The 16,774-nt window shown below is 39.0% G+C and overlaps 1 protein-coding gene across 2 annotated transcripts in view; it reads left to right on the plus strand.

Moving 5' to 3' along the window:
• The window catches only part of slc26a6 (solute carrier family 26 member 6), a 30,566-nt gene extending 14,712 nt beyond the window's left edge, over positions 1 to 15,854 (plus strand). For both annotated transcript variants that reach the window (XM_049580114.1, XM_049580113.1), the window contains 10 exons: positions 1,587 to 1,664; positions 2,147 to 2,242; positions 3,891 to 3,997; positions 4,197 to 4,266; positions 5,450 to 5,542; positions 8,871 to 8,984; positions 9,286 to 9,432; positions 10,155 to 10,209; positions 11,299 to 11,426; positions 14,930 to 15,854. In XM_049580114.1, the coding sequence (XP_049436071.1) occupies positions 1,587 to 1,664; positions 2,147 to 2,242; positions 3,891 to 3,997; positions 4,197 to 4,266; positions 5,450 to 5,542; positions 8,871 to 8,984; positions 9,286 to 9,432; positions 10,155 to 10,209; positions 11,299 to 11,426; positions 14,930 to 14,953 (912 nt within the window). In that variant the 3' untranslated portion in view covers positions 14,954 to 15,854. The remainder of the gene's footprint in view (positions 1 to 1,586; positions 1,665 to 2,146; positions 2,243 to 3,890; positions 3,998 to 4,196; positions 4,267 to 5,449; positions 5,543 to 8,870; positions 8,985 to 9,285; positions 9,433 to 10,154; positions 10,210 to 11,298; positions 11,427 to 14,929) is intronic.
• The last annotated feature ends 920 nt before the right edge of the window (positions 15,855 to 16,774 follow it).

A 16,774-nucleotide genomic window follows, 5' to 3' on the forward strand; every position in this document is an offset into this window, starting at 1 on the left:
GCTCTGGGTCTCACTTGTTAGCTAATCTGGCAGGTAGCTGGGGCTGTGCAGTCCCCAAGAACTGGTGTCTCTGCTGGCTGTATTCATGTTGCTGCAGCTGCTGACTGGGGGTCCGTCTCTGGAGCTGCTCTCCTCCTGGCAAGGTGGTCTGTAGCAGCAGGGAGGGAGGAGGACACACTTTGATTTGAGGCTACATAAATGTGAACATGTACCTACAGCTATGAGCCTTTGGTTGTGGTTAGCAGAAGGCTAAAGTAGTAGCAACATTTTCTGTCTATCTCCAAACACTTCATTGATATTGACAAGTTTTTTTATGTTGTTTGTTGTTCAACTCTTTAAGACTCTATTTTTGAGAAGTCTGTCATCCTTTTTTGGGGTTGCTTTGCAGTGTAGGCAGTTGTTGCCAATGTTGGAATAGAAACTGTTTCTGCAGGACTAGCCACATTGAATATTTCATTGACTCATCCTTTCACCAAAGGAACTTGCATGTGCATCTGCATTTAAACAGCCAACAGGAACGCCCTCTCTCTGTGAAATCACCTGTGATTGGCCAAAGTCTCCCGTCACAGTCTAGATTTTTTTAAAGCCTGAAAACAGAGCCAAGAGAGGGTGCCAAAGTCTAGTTTTCTCTCAGTCCACTTGAAGCACATTATGATAATAATATGATAAAACTGCCTACCACAGCTTTAAGCAGGGCGATGGCTCAATATCACGATCTTATAGGGAGAGAGCTTGTTTATGTTACATGGATCACTTGCTAAAAAAATCTGTTTCATTCCAATGGATGCTCAAATTAGACCTTAAGATGTAGCACTGTAACAGGATGGCAGTACTTTACCTAAAAAACAAAATCAACACATCTTGCAAAATCATTATCAACACATCTGTTATGCTGCTCTTGTGGTCAACATACTGTAGTCCTCTATTAGCACATAACCTAGTACTCATCCTGCTCCTGATGCGCTACTATAAATTTAAATTTCAAAAGCTAGGGTAACTGTTTTTTTTTATTTAGTTCACATGATATTTGAAGCTTCTGCTGTGTTTATTGCACACAGCTGAAAAGCATTTCAACAACACTTAGATGAATGTTTATTGGTTTTCATGCCAGGCATTTTTTAAACTTGACAAGGATATTTCATGAGGTCATTTTTCAGATCAGTATTTTCATCCCGACACTCCACTCTGCCCGTAGCCACGAAACTGAGCTAACTTAAAGGTTAAACAGAGTGAAAAAAAGCGGTCATAATTAATGTTACTCTGATAAGTGGCATCATTAAAAAACACTTAGGGAATTGATTTTTGCTCACATAGTTGAAGTCCACCTACACAAACACAGATTTGCTGAGAGGCTAAACCGATTTAGTCAGACAACACCATTAATCAGCTAAGGCCCATTACGGTGGAGAGGAGAGGAGAGGCTTTAACCGATGATGCCTTGACTCCTCTCATAATCATGTACCAATTCACTCTAATAACCACTACATCATTCATCCTTTCTTCTTCTTCTCTCACTCTCTTCCTCTGATCTCTCTCTCCTGATTTCCATTCATCATGCCTCTATCTTCCCTCTCTCCTCACTGCAGGTCGCTGGGGCTCTCTCAGCAATAGTTATCCTTTTCATCACGCTCTGGATTGGAACTCTCTTTGAAGAATTGCCGAAGGTACTGTGTGTGTTGGCGCTTGCATGTGTTCACATCTGTGCACAAGCATGAGCATACACATGTGTGTCCAAGTCTGAGAATGAATGTGTTTGCAAAATTATAAATCGTCCTTCTCCAGAGAGATAACAACAGCTGAGGTTGTGTTGCTATAAGACCACCAAGAGATTCGCAGGCTACTTATTGTACAGATTATTAAAACATCAGGGGCGATGAATTAATCACACTGATATATCTAAAGCCATTCATCTGAAAAGATAGCTTGTGTGAAGCTGAGTTTTGATATGAAGATTATGACTATAAATGCTGACACTCAGGTCTTACTAGTCTTTGCCATTTGTTAGCAGCCTTATTAAAAAGAGCACACAAAACTTTCAAAAAACACATTAGGGATTTATCTCAAACATACAAACTCACCTTCCTGTTTCAGGCCTTGAAACTGGAATGCACTATATAAACTGTATGACATTTGACTGGCTTTGCAGGCAGTGCTGGCCGCCATCATTTTTGTCAATCTCCATGGCATGATGAAGCAGTTCATGGACATCCCTGCATTGTGGAGGAGCAACAGAGTAGACATGGTGAGTGTGCAAAAAGGTAGACAAGAAAATGGTTAATGTTTTGGGAAGATATATCATCATTAATATGTTGGTAACAGGATGTACTGCGTATGGTGTGCATATTTTATTTTTTTGTTGGAGTAAACATTATTTTCTCAGTTCTAGTGCCTCACAAACTATTTATGACATTGTTAGTTCAGATAAACTTTCTTCAGGAAAACCCCGAAAACAAATGATCATTTATCAATAATAATTCCTGTCAGCCTCACCTATTCTCATATTCTATTGTTATTGCTAAGATTCTCTGTCATTATTTTAGTTTAAAAGATGATTTTTTTTTTTGGCATTTTCTTTTTATTGGATAGGAAAGCTTAAGAGTGAAAGGAAAAGAGAGTGGGGATGATGTGCAGCAAAGGGCTGTGGGTTGGAATTGAACCCGTGACTGACATAGCCTTCGTATATGGGGTACCCACTCCACCAGGTGAGCCAGTGGGCGCCCCGTTCTGTAGCATTCTAACTCACTAATCTTAGCATGATAGATCATTAGCACAGTTTTGCACAAGCCTGTTACATTCTGTTATTAGGATACAGTTAACATGATAACATGCTAACTCTGTGCTAACTGTATGCGTGGAAAGTACTAACAAGCTCAACTTTGCATGCTTAACATGTTTGCATAGTGTGCGTGGCGTGGTAACACACTATACTACAGTTGCTGGTTAAATTTTCCCTAACTGAAAATTTGACTTTATGACTGGAAACTTCTCAACACAGGTAACATTCCCACTTAAGGGGGCCCAAATGGGACAGGGTAAATGAATATATGAGCATGATAAATCAAAATGACCAAAATACTATCAGCTTTCGCTGTATTTTGACATCATGATAATGTTTCACTCAGACTTGAAAAAATTAGCATGCTAAGTCAGCTTTCTTTTGCCATGTTAACATGCTAATGTTTACATGCTGAATGTGTAGTACATATTAGCATGGCAGCATGCCATTTTTCACATAAAAGCAGTCACCTCAGCACTCAGTGGAGTGATGCTGAAGATATTGTAAATTTATAAATTTACTTTGATATATCTTGAAAGGAAACCACAGAAGTGTCCAAACCAGTGGCGGGATGGGTGCAAAGCAGTTACTACTGGTAGATACAGTTAAGATAAAATCAAAAGTAAATAAATTGTCAGGTTTCGGTTGTTAACAAATTGTTAGAAATATGTAACAAAATAGAAAATTTAGGCTAGTGTGACAACAAAGCTAGCAACATGGCTATACATCTTAAAATCCAAGGGATTAATGTGTGAATACTCCAAACTTGTAAAAGCGAGAGGTTTTCCCATTTTTCCCACTCTGCTGACACAGTGTTACTGGAACATAAATCCATACAGCTGATGAAATACACCTTTGTAAAGCTGTCTAAGCTGATAGGGCAGCATTGAGGATTTAGGTAACAATATGGCCTTTGCTGTGGTGCCACAGAAGTCAAACATCACCTTTTCCTTCACTACTAATAAGCATTCACAGCAAAGTTTTATTTTGTTTAATATGTATAACACTTTTGCTTCTCACATGTAATAAATGCTACATGCATGGGTTGTTAGACTTGTTTTGTTTTCCCACCAGTTGTTACTTATCCTCACTCTCATTCTCTGTCTATCTCCAGGTGGTCTGGGTGGCCACCTTCATCTTCACCGTGCTATTCAACCCTGACCTGGGACTAGCTGCTGCCATTGGTTTCTCCATGCTCACTGTCATCTTCAGGACACAGCTGTAGGAATACACTGACACACCCCCCCACAATTATACACTAATAAATGTATACATGTTCAGTGAGAGAGTGTGTCAAGTTGAACATTAAGCTATCAGTCACTCCACCAAACAGTTCATTCAGTCCTTCTCTTGCAGACCATACTTAGGCACAAAGTACTACAAATTGTTTTTACACTTGTTTGTTTTGTGTGTATTCCAGACCTAAATACTCCATATTAGGACAGGTCCCAGATACTGATATTTACAGGCCTCTGGAGGACTACAATCAGGTATGGCACATTACATTTAAATAATATGAAAGCAGGCATAAGAGAGGCCAGAGATGAATGGAATAATCAGAGCAGATTTTTATGACAAATGCAGTAGGGTTTTTGAGAGTGAGCAGTCTATAAAGCACACCTGACCATTAGTTTCTTTTGTCCCTGACATTATAGCCAAGAGTTAGATAAAGAGGTGTGTCTTTTATGTCAGTTTCCAAATAGAAAAGCAGAATTTGGCAGTAAGTGCTACCTGCCAAATGTGTTACTACCAATATTTATCTTTGAAGGCAGAAATCAATATTTTCTGTATTTTGAGTATCACACCTAGTCAAAGACAGGAAAACCTGGGATACATTACTGCTTTTATATGAGGAACTAATGAACACAATACATCCCTGAACTATTAATAAGACAGGACATCAGAGAGAATTCATTTCACACTGGTCTGCAATTAAACACAATATAGGTGTAGCCCCTGTGAATCTTATGTAACGCCTTGTTCGTACCAAGCAGCATTTAACAGTCAGTGTACCCAGGACAATGTGTGAAAGCTAAAGTACTTGTTTTTTAAAGCCAGTCAGGGAAAAAAGCTGTCGACAGGATATTTATATATTGAGTCAGATGCACAGTTAAATTTATGGTGCTAGTTTTAAACCTAAAGTCTTGTGGCTCTACTAATGGCAGCGATGGTCTGTTGACAACTATTAAAAAGGTTGCCATGAATTTTAGTTACCCAGAGGATGAAGCCTCCTTACTTTGATGGTCCCCTGATGAAAGTATCTCAACATCTACTAGACTACTAGATTATGTCAACACTTTGGTCAGATGTCAGTGGTCCCTAAATGATGCACCACCCTGAGGTTGATGTGTGGTTTTATGTGAAATGTCTCAACAACTACTGGATGGTTTGCCATAAAATTTGGAACACACATTCATGGTCAGCTTAGGATGAACTGTAAAGACTTTGGCGATCCCCTTCTTTCCATATAGCGCCATCATCAGGTCAAAACTTGTTGGTTTGTAACCAACTACCTGCAAGACTTTACCATTAATATCAGCTGTACTTTGAGTTAAGTGCTTATGTGAACATGCTAACACATTAACCTACCTGCTGCAAACTGAATGTTAGCATGCTGATGTTAACATTTAGCACAACCCCTGTTTGACTGATAAACTGATTGATTGATTTCAGGTGAAGCAAGTGCCAGGGATTTTGATCTTCCGTTCCTCTGCCACCCTCTACTTCGCCAATGCTGAGATGTACCAAGAAGCCCTTGGAGAGAAGGTGAGGACACATACACACACCTACTTAACCTTCAACGTTTTCATATCCTAAAACCGGGAACAGCTCAAACAGCTCTTTAAAGAAGTAAGGACTGACAAATTTCCTTCTGCTGAAGCTCTAAAAATAAAATGTGTCCTCACAAGGCATTGCAGGCACCAGAACACAAACAAACACAGAAATATTAATATGTATTCACATATTAAATGTGGACGCCCACTAAAAAACAGTATCAGACATACAAGCACACCATGATGGACACGCAAGCCCAGATTTATATGAACATACACTCAACAGCTACACACACTCGCACAGGAAGAAACCATTCTAACAACAATCCGTCTTGTCACAATTTCCATGCAATTAACTCCTCTCTTACAAACATTATTTCTGACACACTAATAACGACCCAACATTTCACCAATTCATTCATCACGACTGTGACAGACATTGTTCAAAATGTCATCCCACCATTTTCTTTTCTCTTTTCTTCCATTAAACTTTTGTTTAAATACTCCCCTCCTCCCCTCTGTCTTCCTCCTCCTCTTCTGTCACGTCTCTTTGGGGCAAATGGGAAGACAGATTGAAGGAAGGTAGAAAAAAGATGACAAAAGATGGAAGAAGGGTGAAATGCAGAGACTGAATAAGGGAGGGAGATAATGGAACATCTCATTCATTAAAATGTCAGCATGTCAAAGCCACAGGGCTGCTCTTTTCTTTCAAATCTTTGATGCACAAATAAGCTTTCATGGAGCTCCTCTGGACTCGCAGAGGCTGCACGTTTGTTTACGAGGTGAGAAATCACCACCAGAGGAATTCTGGTCATTTTTGATCTTGACAAGTGTTTCTACTCCACCAGTCACTGTGATGTGCAGACTAAAGGTGCTGGAGAAATTTGGGATCACTTACTGCTAGTACTCACTGTCAGCGACTAAGCTGATGGGTTGTACTTTGTGTAAGAGGATACTAATGCTGTAATTGCATGAACCAGTGATGTCATGCGGCAAGGAAAGTTTTCAGATGTAGATCTTAGATTGTTTTTGCATGATTTATTTTTCCGGTGTAACATTGTCTCGATGAGTTAAAATGTCCCATAAACGTCTTTTTTGAGATGCTAAGTGCTATCAGTTTTGTTTTGGAAGAGCAGCAAGGCTTCATTGACTGTAATCGAATTCTGATCCACTTTGTAATTGCCAGACAGACATTTGATTCATGGAATAAAAATCCTATCCACTGTTGATGACTGATGACCGTGACAATTTTTCTTGTCATTTCCATTTCCTATTTGCTCTGCAGACAATACTCATTGCAAAGGATGTTTTCTACATACGTGGTATGAAAACTACTTCATGTGAAGACTAGTTTATTTAAGCTGCATGTCTGCCGGCATATGGAAGCTGCGAATATTGGCTGACTGATGCCTTTGGTATTTGCCCATCCCAATCTCAAAAGAGGTTTTCACTTGTCTTAAAGGATAGGTTCATCATTTTTCAAGTGTAGTACAATAGTCAGGTGCCCCGCCCACATGTGCAGGTACAACAGGAAACAGGTTTTATTTGCTACACTCATTCCTCCAGTTCATACCAAAAGATCTCTTTCTGAAGTGTTTTTATTTAAGTGATGGGGGACAAAATCCAAACCCCTACTTGCAAAAATGTGTTCAAAATTATATCTACACTTAATATGACTTTAGCTGTGGTAGTAAGACAGATCTAATTGAAGTTACATCAGATAGTTATAATCTAAATATAATATATATCATTTAAAGTCTATCTGGTGTTGTAATTACAATTCTTTGTCAAGCACAATCTTGAGAAGGACTCACAAAGCAGACTTACAGATTCAGATAAAAGTTCATTGTCTGTAACCAGGCTAAGGTTGGTACACGGGTGATTAGTAACACAGGTAAAAGTATCAAATTGACAGGCAAATGGAGTGGTCAAAAGGCAAAAACAGTCAAAAACTCATTAAGAAGCGCTAAGAAAATGCTGGAACTGTCACTCGATGATCCTTCAACAAAGGAGGGGAAGACAAGGACTTCAAAACTCTAAGACACTGAGATACAGGTGAAACACATTAGGGTGGGGCAGGTAATCGCAAACGAAGGAAACTTGACAGGACGTGGAATCTGAAACATTGACAGTGGCTGCCAAAATGAAACAGGAAGCACAAGGGTGACAAATAAACATGAACTCAGGGAGCGTGACGGGTCACGACATTTTTGTGGATGGGAGTACAGCGTGGATTACTTGCTGTTAACATCCAACTGTGTGAAGCTAATGATAAACAGAATAAACCTAACCAAGGGTTGCTGTTTTTTGCCAAACAACATTGTATAAAACTTGTATACATTTTTATTCTTCGGCATAAATAAAGATTAAAAATTGTCAGAAACAAAAATTAGGGTGCGACAACTTTGAGTCTGAACAAGTTCTGTTCGCTTGTATTGTGTAGTTGTGGAATGCAGGAAAACAAATTTCCCTAGTTCATTTTATTTTTCACGTATAAACCCTCAAGAGAAAGCACAAAGTAAGACCTGCTCTGCTGGTTTATGTTTGTTTTGTTCTGAGGAATTAATGAACTTGGTTTGGCTGAACTGGCTGAGATATAACTTGTGTTTCATACCGTTGAATGCACAAAGTAAGACCTGCTCTGCTGGTTTATGTTTGTTTTGTTCTGAGGAATTAATGAACTTGGTCTGGCTGAACTGGCTGAGATATAACTTGTGTTTCTGTGACTGGTAATGAACTTAATGTCCTGGTATTATTAATAGCATAATAACATCTTACATGTTTTCCTCTTGCAGGAAATCTTCTCCAAAATAAGTTTCTTTTTGAGAATATGTTCAGAATAAATGATGCTTATTAACTTATATAAATGTGGAAAGTAAATACAACAGTCTTCTCATATATGACTTAATTCAACTTAAAAAACAATCAAATAAAGTAATTTTATATCAACATAACCAGAAAGTTGGTTGAACAATACCCACAATAGGATAAGGATCTATAGTTCACATATTTGGTTTTAAAGAGCTCCAATATGGTTTGTTGCTAAGTACATACAGGATATCCCATAATTCCAGCTGAATTGAGTGCAGGTGTTAAAAGGCATTGGTACAATTTTAAATTAATAGTGGTTTTTTTGTTTTTTGTTTTTTGTTTTTTTTCTTAAGATAAAAAGAGCTTTGGACAAATTTTAAAAAGTAAAACAGTGGTGCATTGCAGTCATATCGAATACCTCAGGAGGAATCAAGCTTCTGACTGGCTGTAGAAAATGGATGTGAACTTAACTATTACCATGTGTGATTTTCTTCTGCTGTTTCTTTTAGTCTGGCATTGACATTACCAAGATCCTGGCAGCAAAGAAAAAACTAGAGGCCAAAAGACAAAGACTCGAGAAGAAAAATGCCAAGAAAGCTGCCAAGAAGAATGCAGTGCACATGGTGAGGATGACTAGAGGCATGATATTTACTGTAAATGATAACTTTTTCCCCCCTTTTCTGTGTCTTATCCAAACATCTACTGAATTCCCGACATATTCCAAGTTCAACTGCCTTCTCATACAAATAATTTTTTGTCTGTTAAACAGAAAAATAAGCATTATTCAAAAATCCCTGACCCTAAACGTTGACATTCATTCCTCGTTATGCAATCACCTTTCATGGCGAGTAATCTAAAGCACAACATTTTACTTTATTATTCTCATGAGTCCCTTTACACTGTATCATGTCTCCTCCTGTACAGGAGGGGGAGCCAGAGAGGGAGGAGCAGAAGAACATTGCCATCATTGAGATGGATGCTGAGCCCGACCCCTCACTCCCCAGAGCCATCGTCCTCGACCTCAGCCCTGTCAACTTCCTGGATACTGTGGGGGTCAAGGCGCTACGCAGTGTATGAATGTGGCTGTTATATTAACACATGCACACACACACACATACAAAGAGAGAGAGGGAGATACTCAACATATTAAGAATTCAACTTCTTGTATGTGTGTATTTGTATATATACATTATATTAGTGAACTGTTCAACAGATCTTCATGTGTGAATCTATTATTTTGACAAAATTAAAAGATCGCTATAAAGAATTTCTATATTCCTGATATTTTTAAGTGGCAGTCTTGAAGATTTCAGTCCTGGCTGATTTGGCAAAACCTATAGTTACTGATGGTAATATATGTGGATTAATACTACAGGTGTCATAGATCTGGGGGCAGCAAAACAAACTACTGTCATTTTGCAAAAGACAACAGGCAATAATTGGCCCTTTTCCATAATTTTGTGAGCAACCATGATCTGATTTTACACTGCACGAGTCTGTCGACAGTAGGACACAGTGAAAGGAGCTGGTTACCTCACTAGGTTGGAGGCAAAATTTCTCACAAAGAAATATTATGAACTGGCCCTAGGAGAATAAGGCAAACATGAGATTACTAATTCTGATCTTCTTATCTTTGCTACAAAAGTGTCTCTTCAACTAGGACTTTCCTCCATTCATCCCTCCCCTTCCTTATCATTTAGCTCCTCAGGCATTAAATTACTTTAAAGTGAATTGTCAGACTAATGAAATGATCCCCAGGCTGACCTTTGCTCTGTGCTTTGTGTCTGTTTCAGATCCAGAGAGACTACGGGGAAATTGGTATAGATGTGGTTCTCGCTGGCTGCCAAAGTAAGTCCCTCTACATCACTAGAAAACAATAAAACAGAACACAACTGTAAGGATTTTTGCAGAATTGACTTTTTCTATATATAAAATTAATCATAAAAGTTAAAAAAAATCTCTACTCCTGTTTACAGCTGTTCAAATCACTGCAGATCTGCTTTCTGTATGTATCAGTGTTACAAAAAAAAATGTATTCCCTGAACCTCCCTGCTGATTCTCTTACAACTCCATTTTCCTTTCTGTTATAAAATAATGCTGGATATTCTGTTGTAGATGTTAGAGATCCCTCGGCAGTTCCTCAGAAAAAAACACAAAATCCCACTGGAGTTATTATGTCCCACATAAGGATTTATTTTTACATTAACGTTCCTGACCTGCTTTGCCAAACACAATTTAAATCCATTCAACAAAACCAGATGTTATCTTAGCTGTTTGTCGCTGTTATTGTAACGTCTCTGTGATGGAAGTAGTTCAGTCAATGGCCAGCAAACACTGTTCCAAGTTTGCCAAGTCTGGTATGATCTGTGACAGTGGGTCATGAGAAGAATTCTAATGAGTCCTCGGGAAAGGAAAAAAAAATACTGAAATCTGTTGGGGACGGTCGTGTTTTTACTGTAATAAAACATCTACTCTCTGTGTTTATTTTTAGCCCACAAATGTAGGTCTGACTTGCTGGATGGGAAAAAAATGTGGGGAAAAAGATCTTACGGACCGCAATGTTAGGAGCCGTCCAATTTATTTCAGGATCAGCAGCTCTAATTGGCCTGCACTGAGTTGATAGCCTGTAATGAGAAAAAATGGTTTATTGCGGGTGTTTGAGCTTGCAAAGGGACTGCGAAGAATGCTTGTATCGCCAGGAATTCTAACGAGGTTCAATTAATACAAGGACTACCCCTCCCACTCACAGCTCTTTCTCTGTCTATTATTTATGTCTCCTACTCCAAACATTTTACTTTATCCTCCTCGATTTCTCTCTGTTTCCCTCTTATCTCATCTCATAGACACACTCACTGTCTCTTTCTGTCTTCCCAAAACTTTTTGTACACGACTCTCCCTGTGGTTCATTACTGCCTCTCTGTCTCTCCCTCTTTCTAGCTGGTGTTGTGGACAACCTGCAGACTGGAGGTTTTTTTAATGACAAAGTGACAAAGTCCTGTCTCTTCTCCACTGTCCATGACGCCGTGTTGCACTGTCAGTCTGCCAGAACACACAGCAAAGAAAAGGTGAGGTACTTTGTGAGCACGCACACATGCACTCAGACAGACACATCGTCATACATCACAGAATAGAGAACTGAAGTGTGCAAAGACAAGTTTCAAGCTCACTTTGAGTGACGTCAACACTACTTGATGTACGAGTCTAAGGAGGTGGTCATTTAAAAAATATGCTGATGGGTTACAGCCATTACTATAAATTAATTCTGAGTTTGTCATGCACTAAATACAAGGCTACCCATGAGCATCATGGAGGTCGTGTTGTCTAGAAGCATACACATATTAGAATCTCTTTGTTATTCTTGAGTTGTTTAAAGGCGACCTCTAACTCACCATGAATGGCTACAGAATTTTCAGTTCAGTAATTTGGTTCAGTGGTGTTCATTATGTCTTTAGTTTCTGATAATGACTTTAGTTGTTCTTTTATCTCAGACATGTTAGGATGTTACATACCTTGACATGTTTCGGCGGAAACTTCTACCTTCCTCAAAAGTGTCACTTGGTGCTGGTTGTGACGCGTCTTTATCAGCTGATCTGTCAATCAGCCGATATTAGGGAGGCGTGACCGTCCTGTCAAAAACTGGCTGTTGAAATGAGGAAGCGGGACCCAGGGACGATGAACAGGGACGAGGGGGCATACATGCTCTCCCACACCTGGAGCAGCATCCTGGAGAGGCAGCAGATGGACAGCAGGTGGCCTCCCTAATATCGGCTGATTGACAGATCAGCTGATAAAGATGCGTCACAACCACCACCAAGTGACACTTCTGAGGAAGGCGGATGTTTCCGCCAAAACATGTCAAGGTATGTAACATCCTAACATGTCTGAGATAAAAGAACAACTAAAGTCAATATCAGTAATTTGGTGTTTCTTACTGTGATGCTCCTTGGAATTAATTTAGTTCTTAGGATCTTTGGGGGCAGAGCAACAAGATGGACACACAACATCATCATCTTATATCATCTTCTAAAGGTGATATAGTGAACATGTTGGTAAACAGTTGAATCAGGAGAGACGTGTTCTGAGAGAAAAGAATATTAATTTACATGTGCACGTAAGTATGAGAAATGTAAAGAGTCTTTATGATTAAACCCCATCGTTATGTCATCTATTCCAGGAGGGTGGTAAAGACGTAGTAGATTAGGGTCCATTCTGAATGGGCTCCAAGTGACTTATGTAAGTGTCAAGATTGTAAAAAAAACAACCTCTGTTTTGAAATCCAGTGAATTTCTAACACAGAGGTTTTATTTTGAAGTGTCATTTCCTGCTGTAGATTGAGTAGCTAATGTGTTCACATCAAACGTGATGACAATTTTCATGTCACCTTACTTGGTGAGTTTGAACACTAAAATATTTTGTGTTGACTTGCTTCATACTAGCGAATAACTCACATCATACATACGTGAAATCGCTGAATCGATGAATGAACTTCCGCCATTACGTCCTCAGCATCATACATCGTCAGAGGATCTCAATGCTGATTGGCTAGTGCAGCATGATTGGTTGCTGAAGTTCAGATTTTTTTAACAAGTGAACAAGTGTATTACACGAAATTGTGAACTTGCGCCCGATGTGAATGCAAAATAACAGACAGCTACTTGACAGCAATAACAAACTGGCTCAATGACATGGCCAAACACAAGTATGACATTGAATATATTAAACTGTGTGGACCTTGAACTAATGACTAAGGAAACATCTGGACCCCGTGGCTACACCAGTTGGGAACCACTGCTTTAAAACATCATAGAGCTGAGGGGAACTGAAGTCAGGTATTCATTCTTGGTGGGTTTGTCAATATGAGCGACCCCTCTCACATTACACATTGTCATTTGACCTATTGTTAATATACAAATACTCATCAGAGCAGCATTAAGTATTTATGTAGTCAGTTTTACTCTGTTTCTTTTTCCTAGCAGAGGTGAGGTGTTCATTGTACTAATGATTCAGCCAGGCCTCAATTACATAATATTTCCTCTGCAACAAAAGAGTTTTACATTCTGAATCTTGGCTGCCTGATAAAACACCCCGCCCCCTGACTCTATACAGAATGCAGAGAACTGAGATGTAAATGTTACCAAAGTTAACTGCAAAGTACTGCAGTGAAAATGTATGTAAAACTGTGAATGTAGCAACAGTGTCTACATGCATTATACTGTGAACTGCCTCACTGTTAGATGAAGAGGTCTGACTGTGGTACACATGAGGAATTGGTAAAATCTAATTAATAATTAAAGAGTAAACATCACATTTCTAATTAACCTACCTTATCACTGACGAGACGGGGAAAATGACTGCGTTCTCTCAGCAGCCTGCAGTGTTATAAAGATGAATTAAGTGCTCAATATCTTAATGGACACTGATTGAATTGTTTCTGGACCGGTGCATTGATCCTTAGTCTACAGCGTGACCTGGACTGCAAATTGATTGCACACAATGAGATGGTTGGGGGTTGGGTGGAAATGCGTTACAATAAAATACAAAATGAGAAACACTTTAATGTATTTTGATGCAAATGCCATATGTTTTTTTCATATACCATTAAACACAGATACCTAAACATTAGAAATACTGCTCATCCCAGCACACACCATCAATCTCCTTAACACACGGACATTGCGTGTGTGTATCTTAATCTTATTTATACACCTGTGCTTGCATGGATGTCTGCATATTGTTCAGCGTGCGTGCTTTTGATCCTGCCTGTTCTGTTTTAGTATTTAGCTGGGTGCGTGACTTTATGTTTCTCCTCCCATAGGAGAAATCTAACAGAGAACAAAGACGTGGCAGTGGTCCATGAAACACAGTTTACAGGAGCAAGGGCTTTTCATGGGAGCGAGAAAGAGCTCACACATACACAAATCCAGTCACTGGCACACACACAAAAGGGATACAAAAATACAGAGGATGTAAGTAAGTGGATTGTGAGAGGAGCGTGAGGTTGGTCAAGGGAACTGTGCAGAGAACAAGAACACACGATAACATGCATGTAGGCATGTGCAAATTAATGAATACATGTATGCATATGCAATCATATATGCAGCATAGACTGTATGAATATATTTCACATGGAAATGGTTTGACATGAGAGAAGCAAGAGGACGCTTTGGAAATCCATCGGGCCACTTAATTTCACAGAAGCATTTCAGCGTATCAGATGGCAAGCAGAGCCTTACATTCAACCCAGAGGCACATCAGAAATACAATATATAAAATGAGTGAGTGCAAGAATCCCTGTGGTGCCGAGCGAAGATATCAAATTCAAAATAGTTTGACTCAACCATTATTTCTGAGATTGCAGCATGCTGAGGAAAAGTTTCAGGCAACTTGTATACAGTCATGTTCCTCCTCATTAACCTCGACTGAGACTTTCATGCCACTGGAGAGGAGAAAAAAAAAATCTGGAACATATTTTGAAAATCTCCCATCCTCGGTCTCACTTGGTACCTTTGTTCTTCTCTCTCTGGCTCCTCTTCTCTGTTTTGATCTCTCCTGTACTTGTGTTTCACAGGAGATCATAGCGACACATTTGTGAGTCCTGAGAGGAACGATGGAGAATGTTGTGAAGAGGTGCCAGACACTCCGTCTTTATGAGGATATCCGGGACTCCCGTCTGTCACACACTCTCAAACCTGCAGAAACGCGCACTGTAACAAACACAATATATAAAGATAGAAACAATGCAAATAAATGAGAATGTGCAGTTACAGTATATTAATATGGATTTTTAACATTAAGTAATTAGAGTTTCTTTGATTAGTAAATACCTGCATGCATGGTTTATTTATAAAAATCTGCCAATATTTATGTGCTTATGTGAAAAATAAATATGATATTACTTAGTCAGAAGTTTCTCATTGAATGGAAACGTTCATTTCCTTTCCAAACACAAGCAGTGTTTTGCTTTAGTGATGCAATAACAGGAAATCTGTAAATACTTACAGTATAAAGTCGTACTGATGAAACTGATGCCTCAGAAATGGATGCAGGGTGTTCTCCTTTCCTGTCTTACTGGGACCAGCTGCTTCATTCACACTCAGACTCCAGTCTGCACTTTGTTTATCTGCAGACGTGTTCAGTGAATTTGTTTATACTTTAAAAGGAGGTTGTTCTCTGAGACATTTTCATGTTCTTTTTCCAGATGTTGCAGATGTTCATTACAGCAGCTCAAACAAGAGAATGTAGCAGCCACAGTGGAAATCAAGCCCATAACTACAGCAGATGTTCCCGTACTGTAGCATACAATTCACCTGTCTTAATCCTGTGTCACTTATGTAACTGCATATTTACAGATGGAGTCCATGTTATGATCATGACCTTTTGTCCTCAGTGTAACATCACATGGACATGGGAACATAATTCTGATTCATTTCAGTTAGTCATGCTTGTTTTTTGTTTGCGTTTTAGAGAAAATAAAATGTCTGTAAGCAGTTAGAGAGGTGGGAAGACATTTGTTTCCACCACAAAGATTTGCACCCACATTGTTCCTCTGTTAACTAAAACCAGGTATAATGAGTCATTGTTTATTGGAACAGGAACACTCTGAATCATATTTAGACGTAATTTGAAAAAAACCCAACAACCTTAAATTCCAGTAATGGTTCTCATTTCAAATACTTTTTTTCCCCCTTTAAACAAAAACTGATTTTTTTCTCCATGGATTTACTCACAGAGTCCAAAAACAACAATGAAATTCTACTTACCAAACAAATGACAGTGTGCTGTTTGCCCGAACACTCCTGTTCCTGTCAAGGAAGGCTTGTGGCCCTGTGAAAAGTAGTAATGCGTAAAAGCTGGATTTCAAAGTCCTCGGGGCAAAAACTTAAAGAGCATTGCACCTGTAACTACATGCAAAAGTGATGTCACAGTGTACTGACCACGTGCTGGAGTATGCTTCTACATCACTGCAGCAAGGTGGGGAGTCAAACCACTAGAGGACATCAAAAACAAGATTTTCAGCTGCTGTTTAGTTGCTCCGTTGTCTTTTTTTATCATTATTATTATTATTATTATTATTTAGTCTGTCATCAACATGTAACGGCTTTTCTGTTTTGGAGGAGTCATAATTCTGTCCTTAGTGAGTAGCAAGATTGGTGGCTCAGAGGTCTGAAACCAGGATAGATCGTTCCCTAAACTTAAAGCTGCACTCATCATTTTTTTAAAATCATAATTGTGCACTGTATGCAATTTCAAAGTGCTCAACCCACAAAGAATTCTCATCAATTCACTAGCTCTATGGAGCATTTTATATTCTTTGGGTTTATTTCTTCACTGTTTTGGTTCACCGCACACATCAATCTCATTTAATTTTTATATACTTTATTAATCCCCGAGGGGAAATTTACAGCTGTAAACA

The sequence above is a fragment of the Epinephelus fuscoguttatus genome, linkage group LG7 (assembly GCF_011397635.1).
Source record: "Epinephelus fuscoguttatus linkage group LG7, E.fuscoguttatus.final_Chr_v1".
Lineage (NCBI taxonomy): Eukaryota > Metazoa > Chordata > Actinopteri > Perciformes > Serranidae > Epinephelus > Epinephelus fuscoguttatus.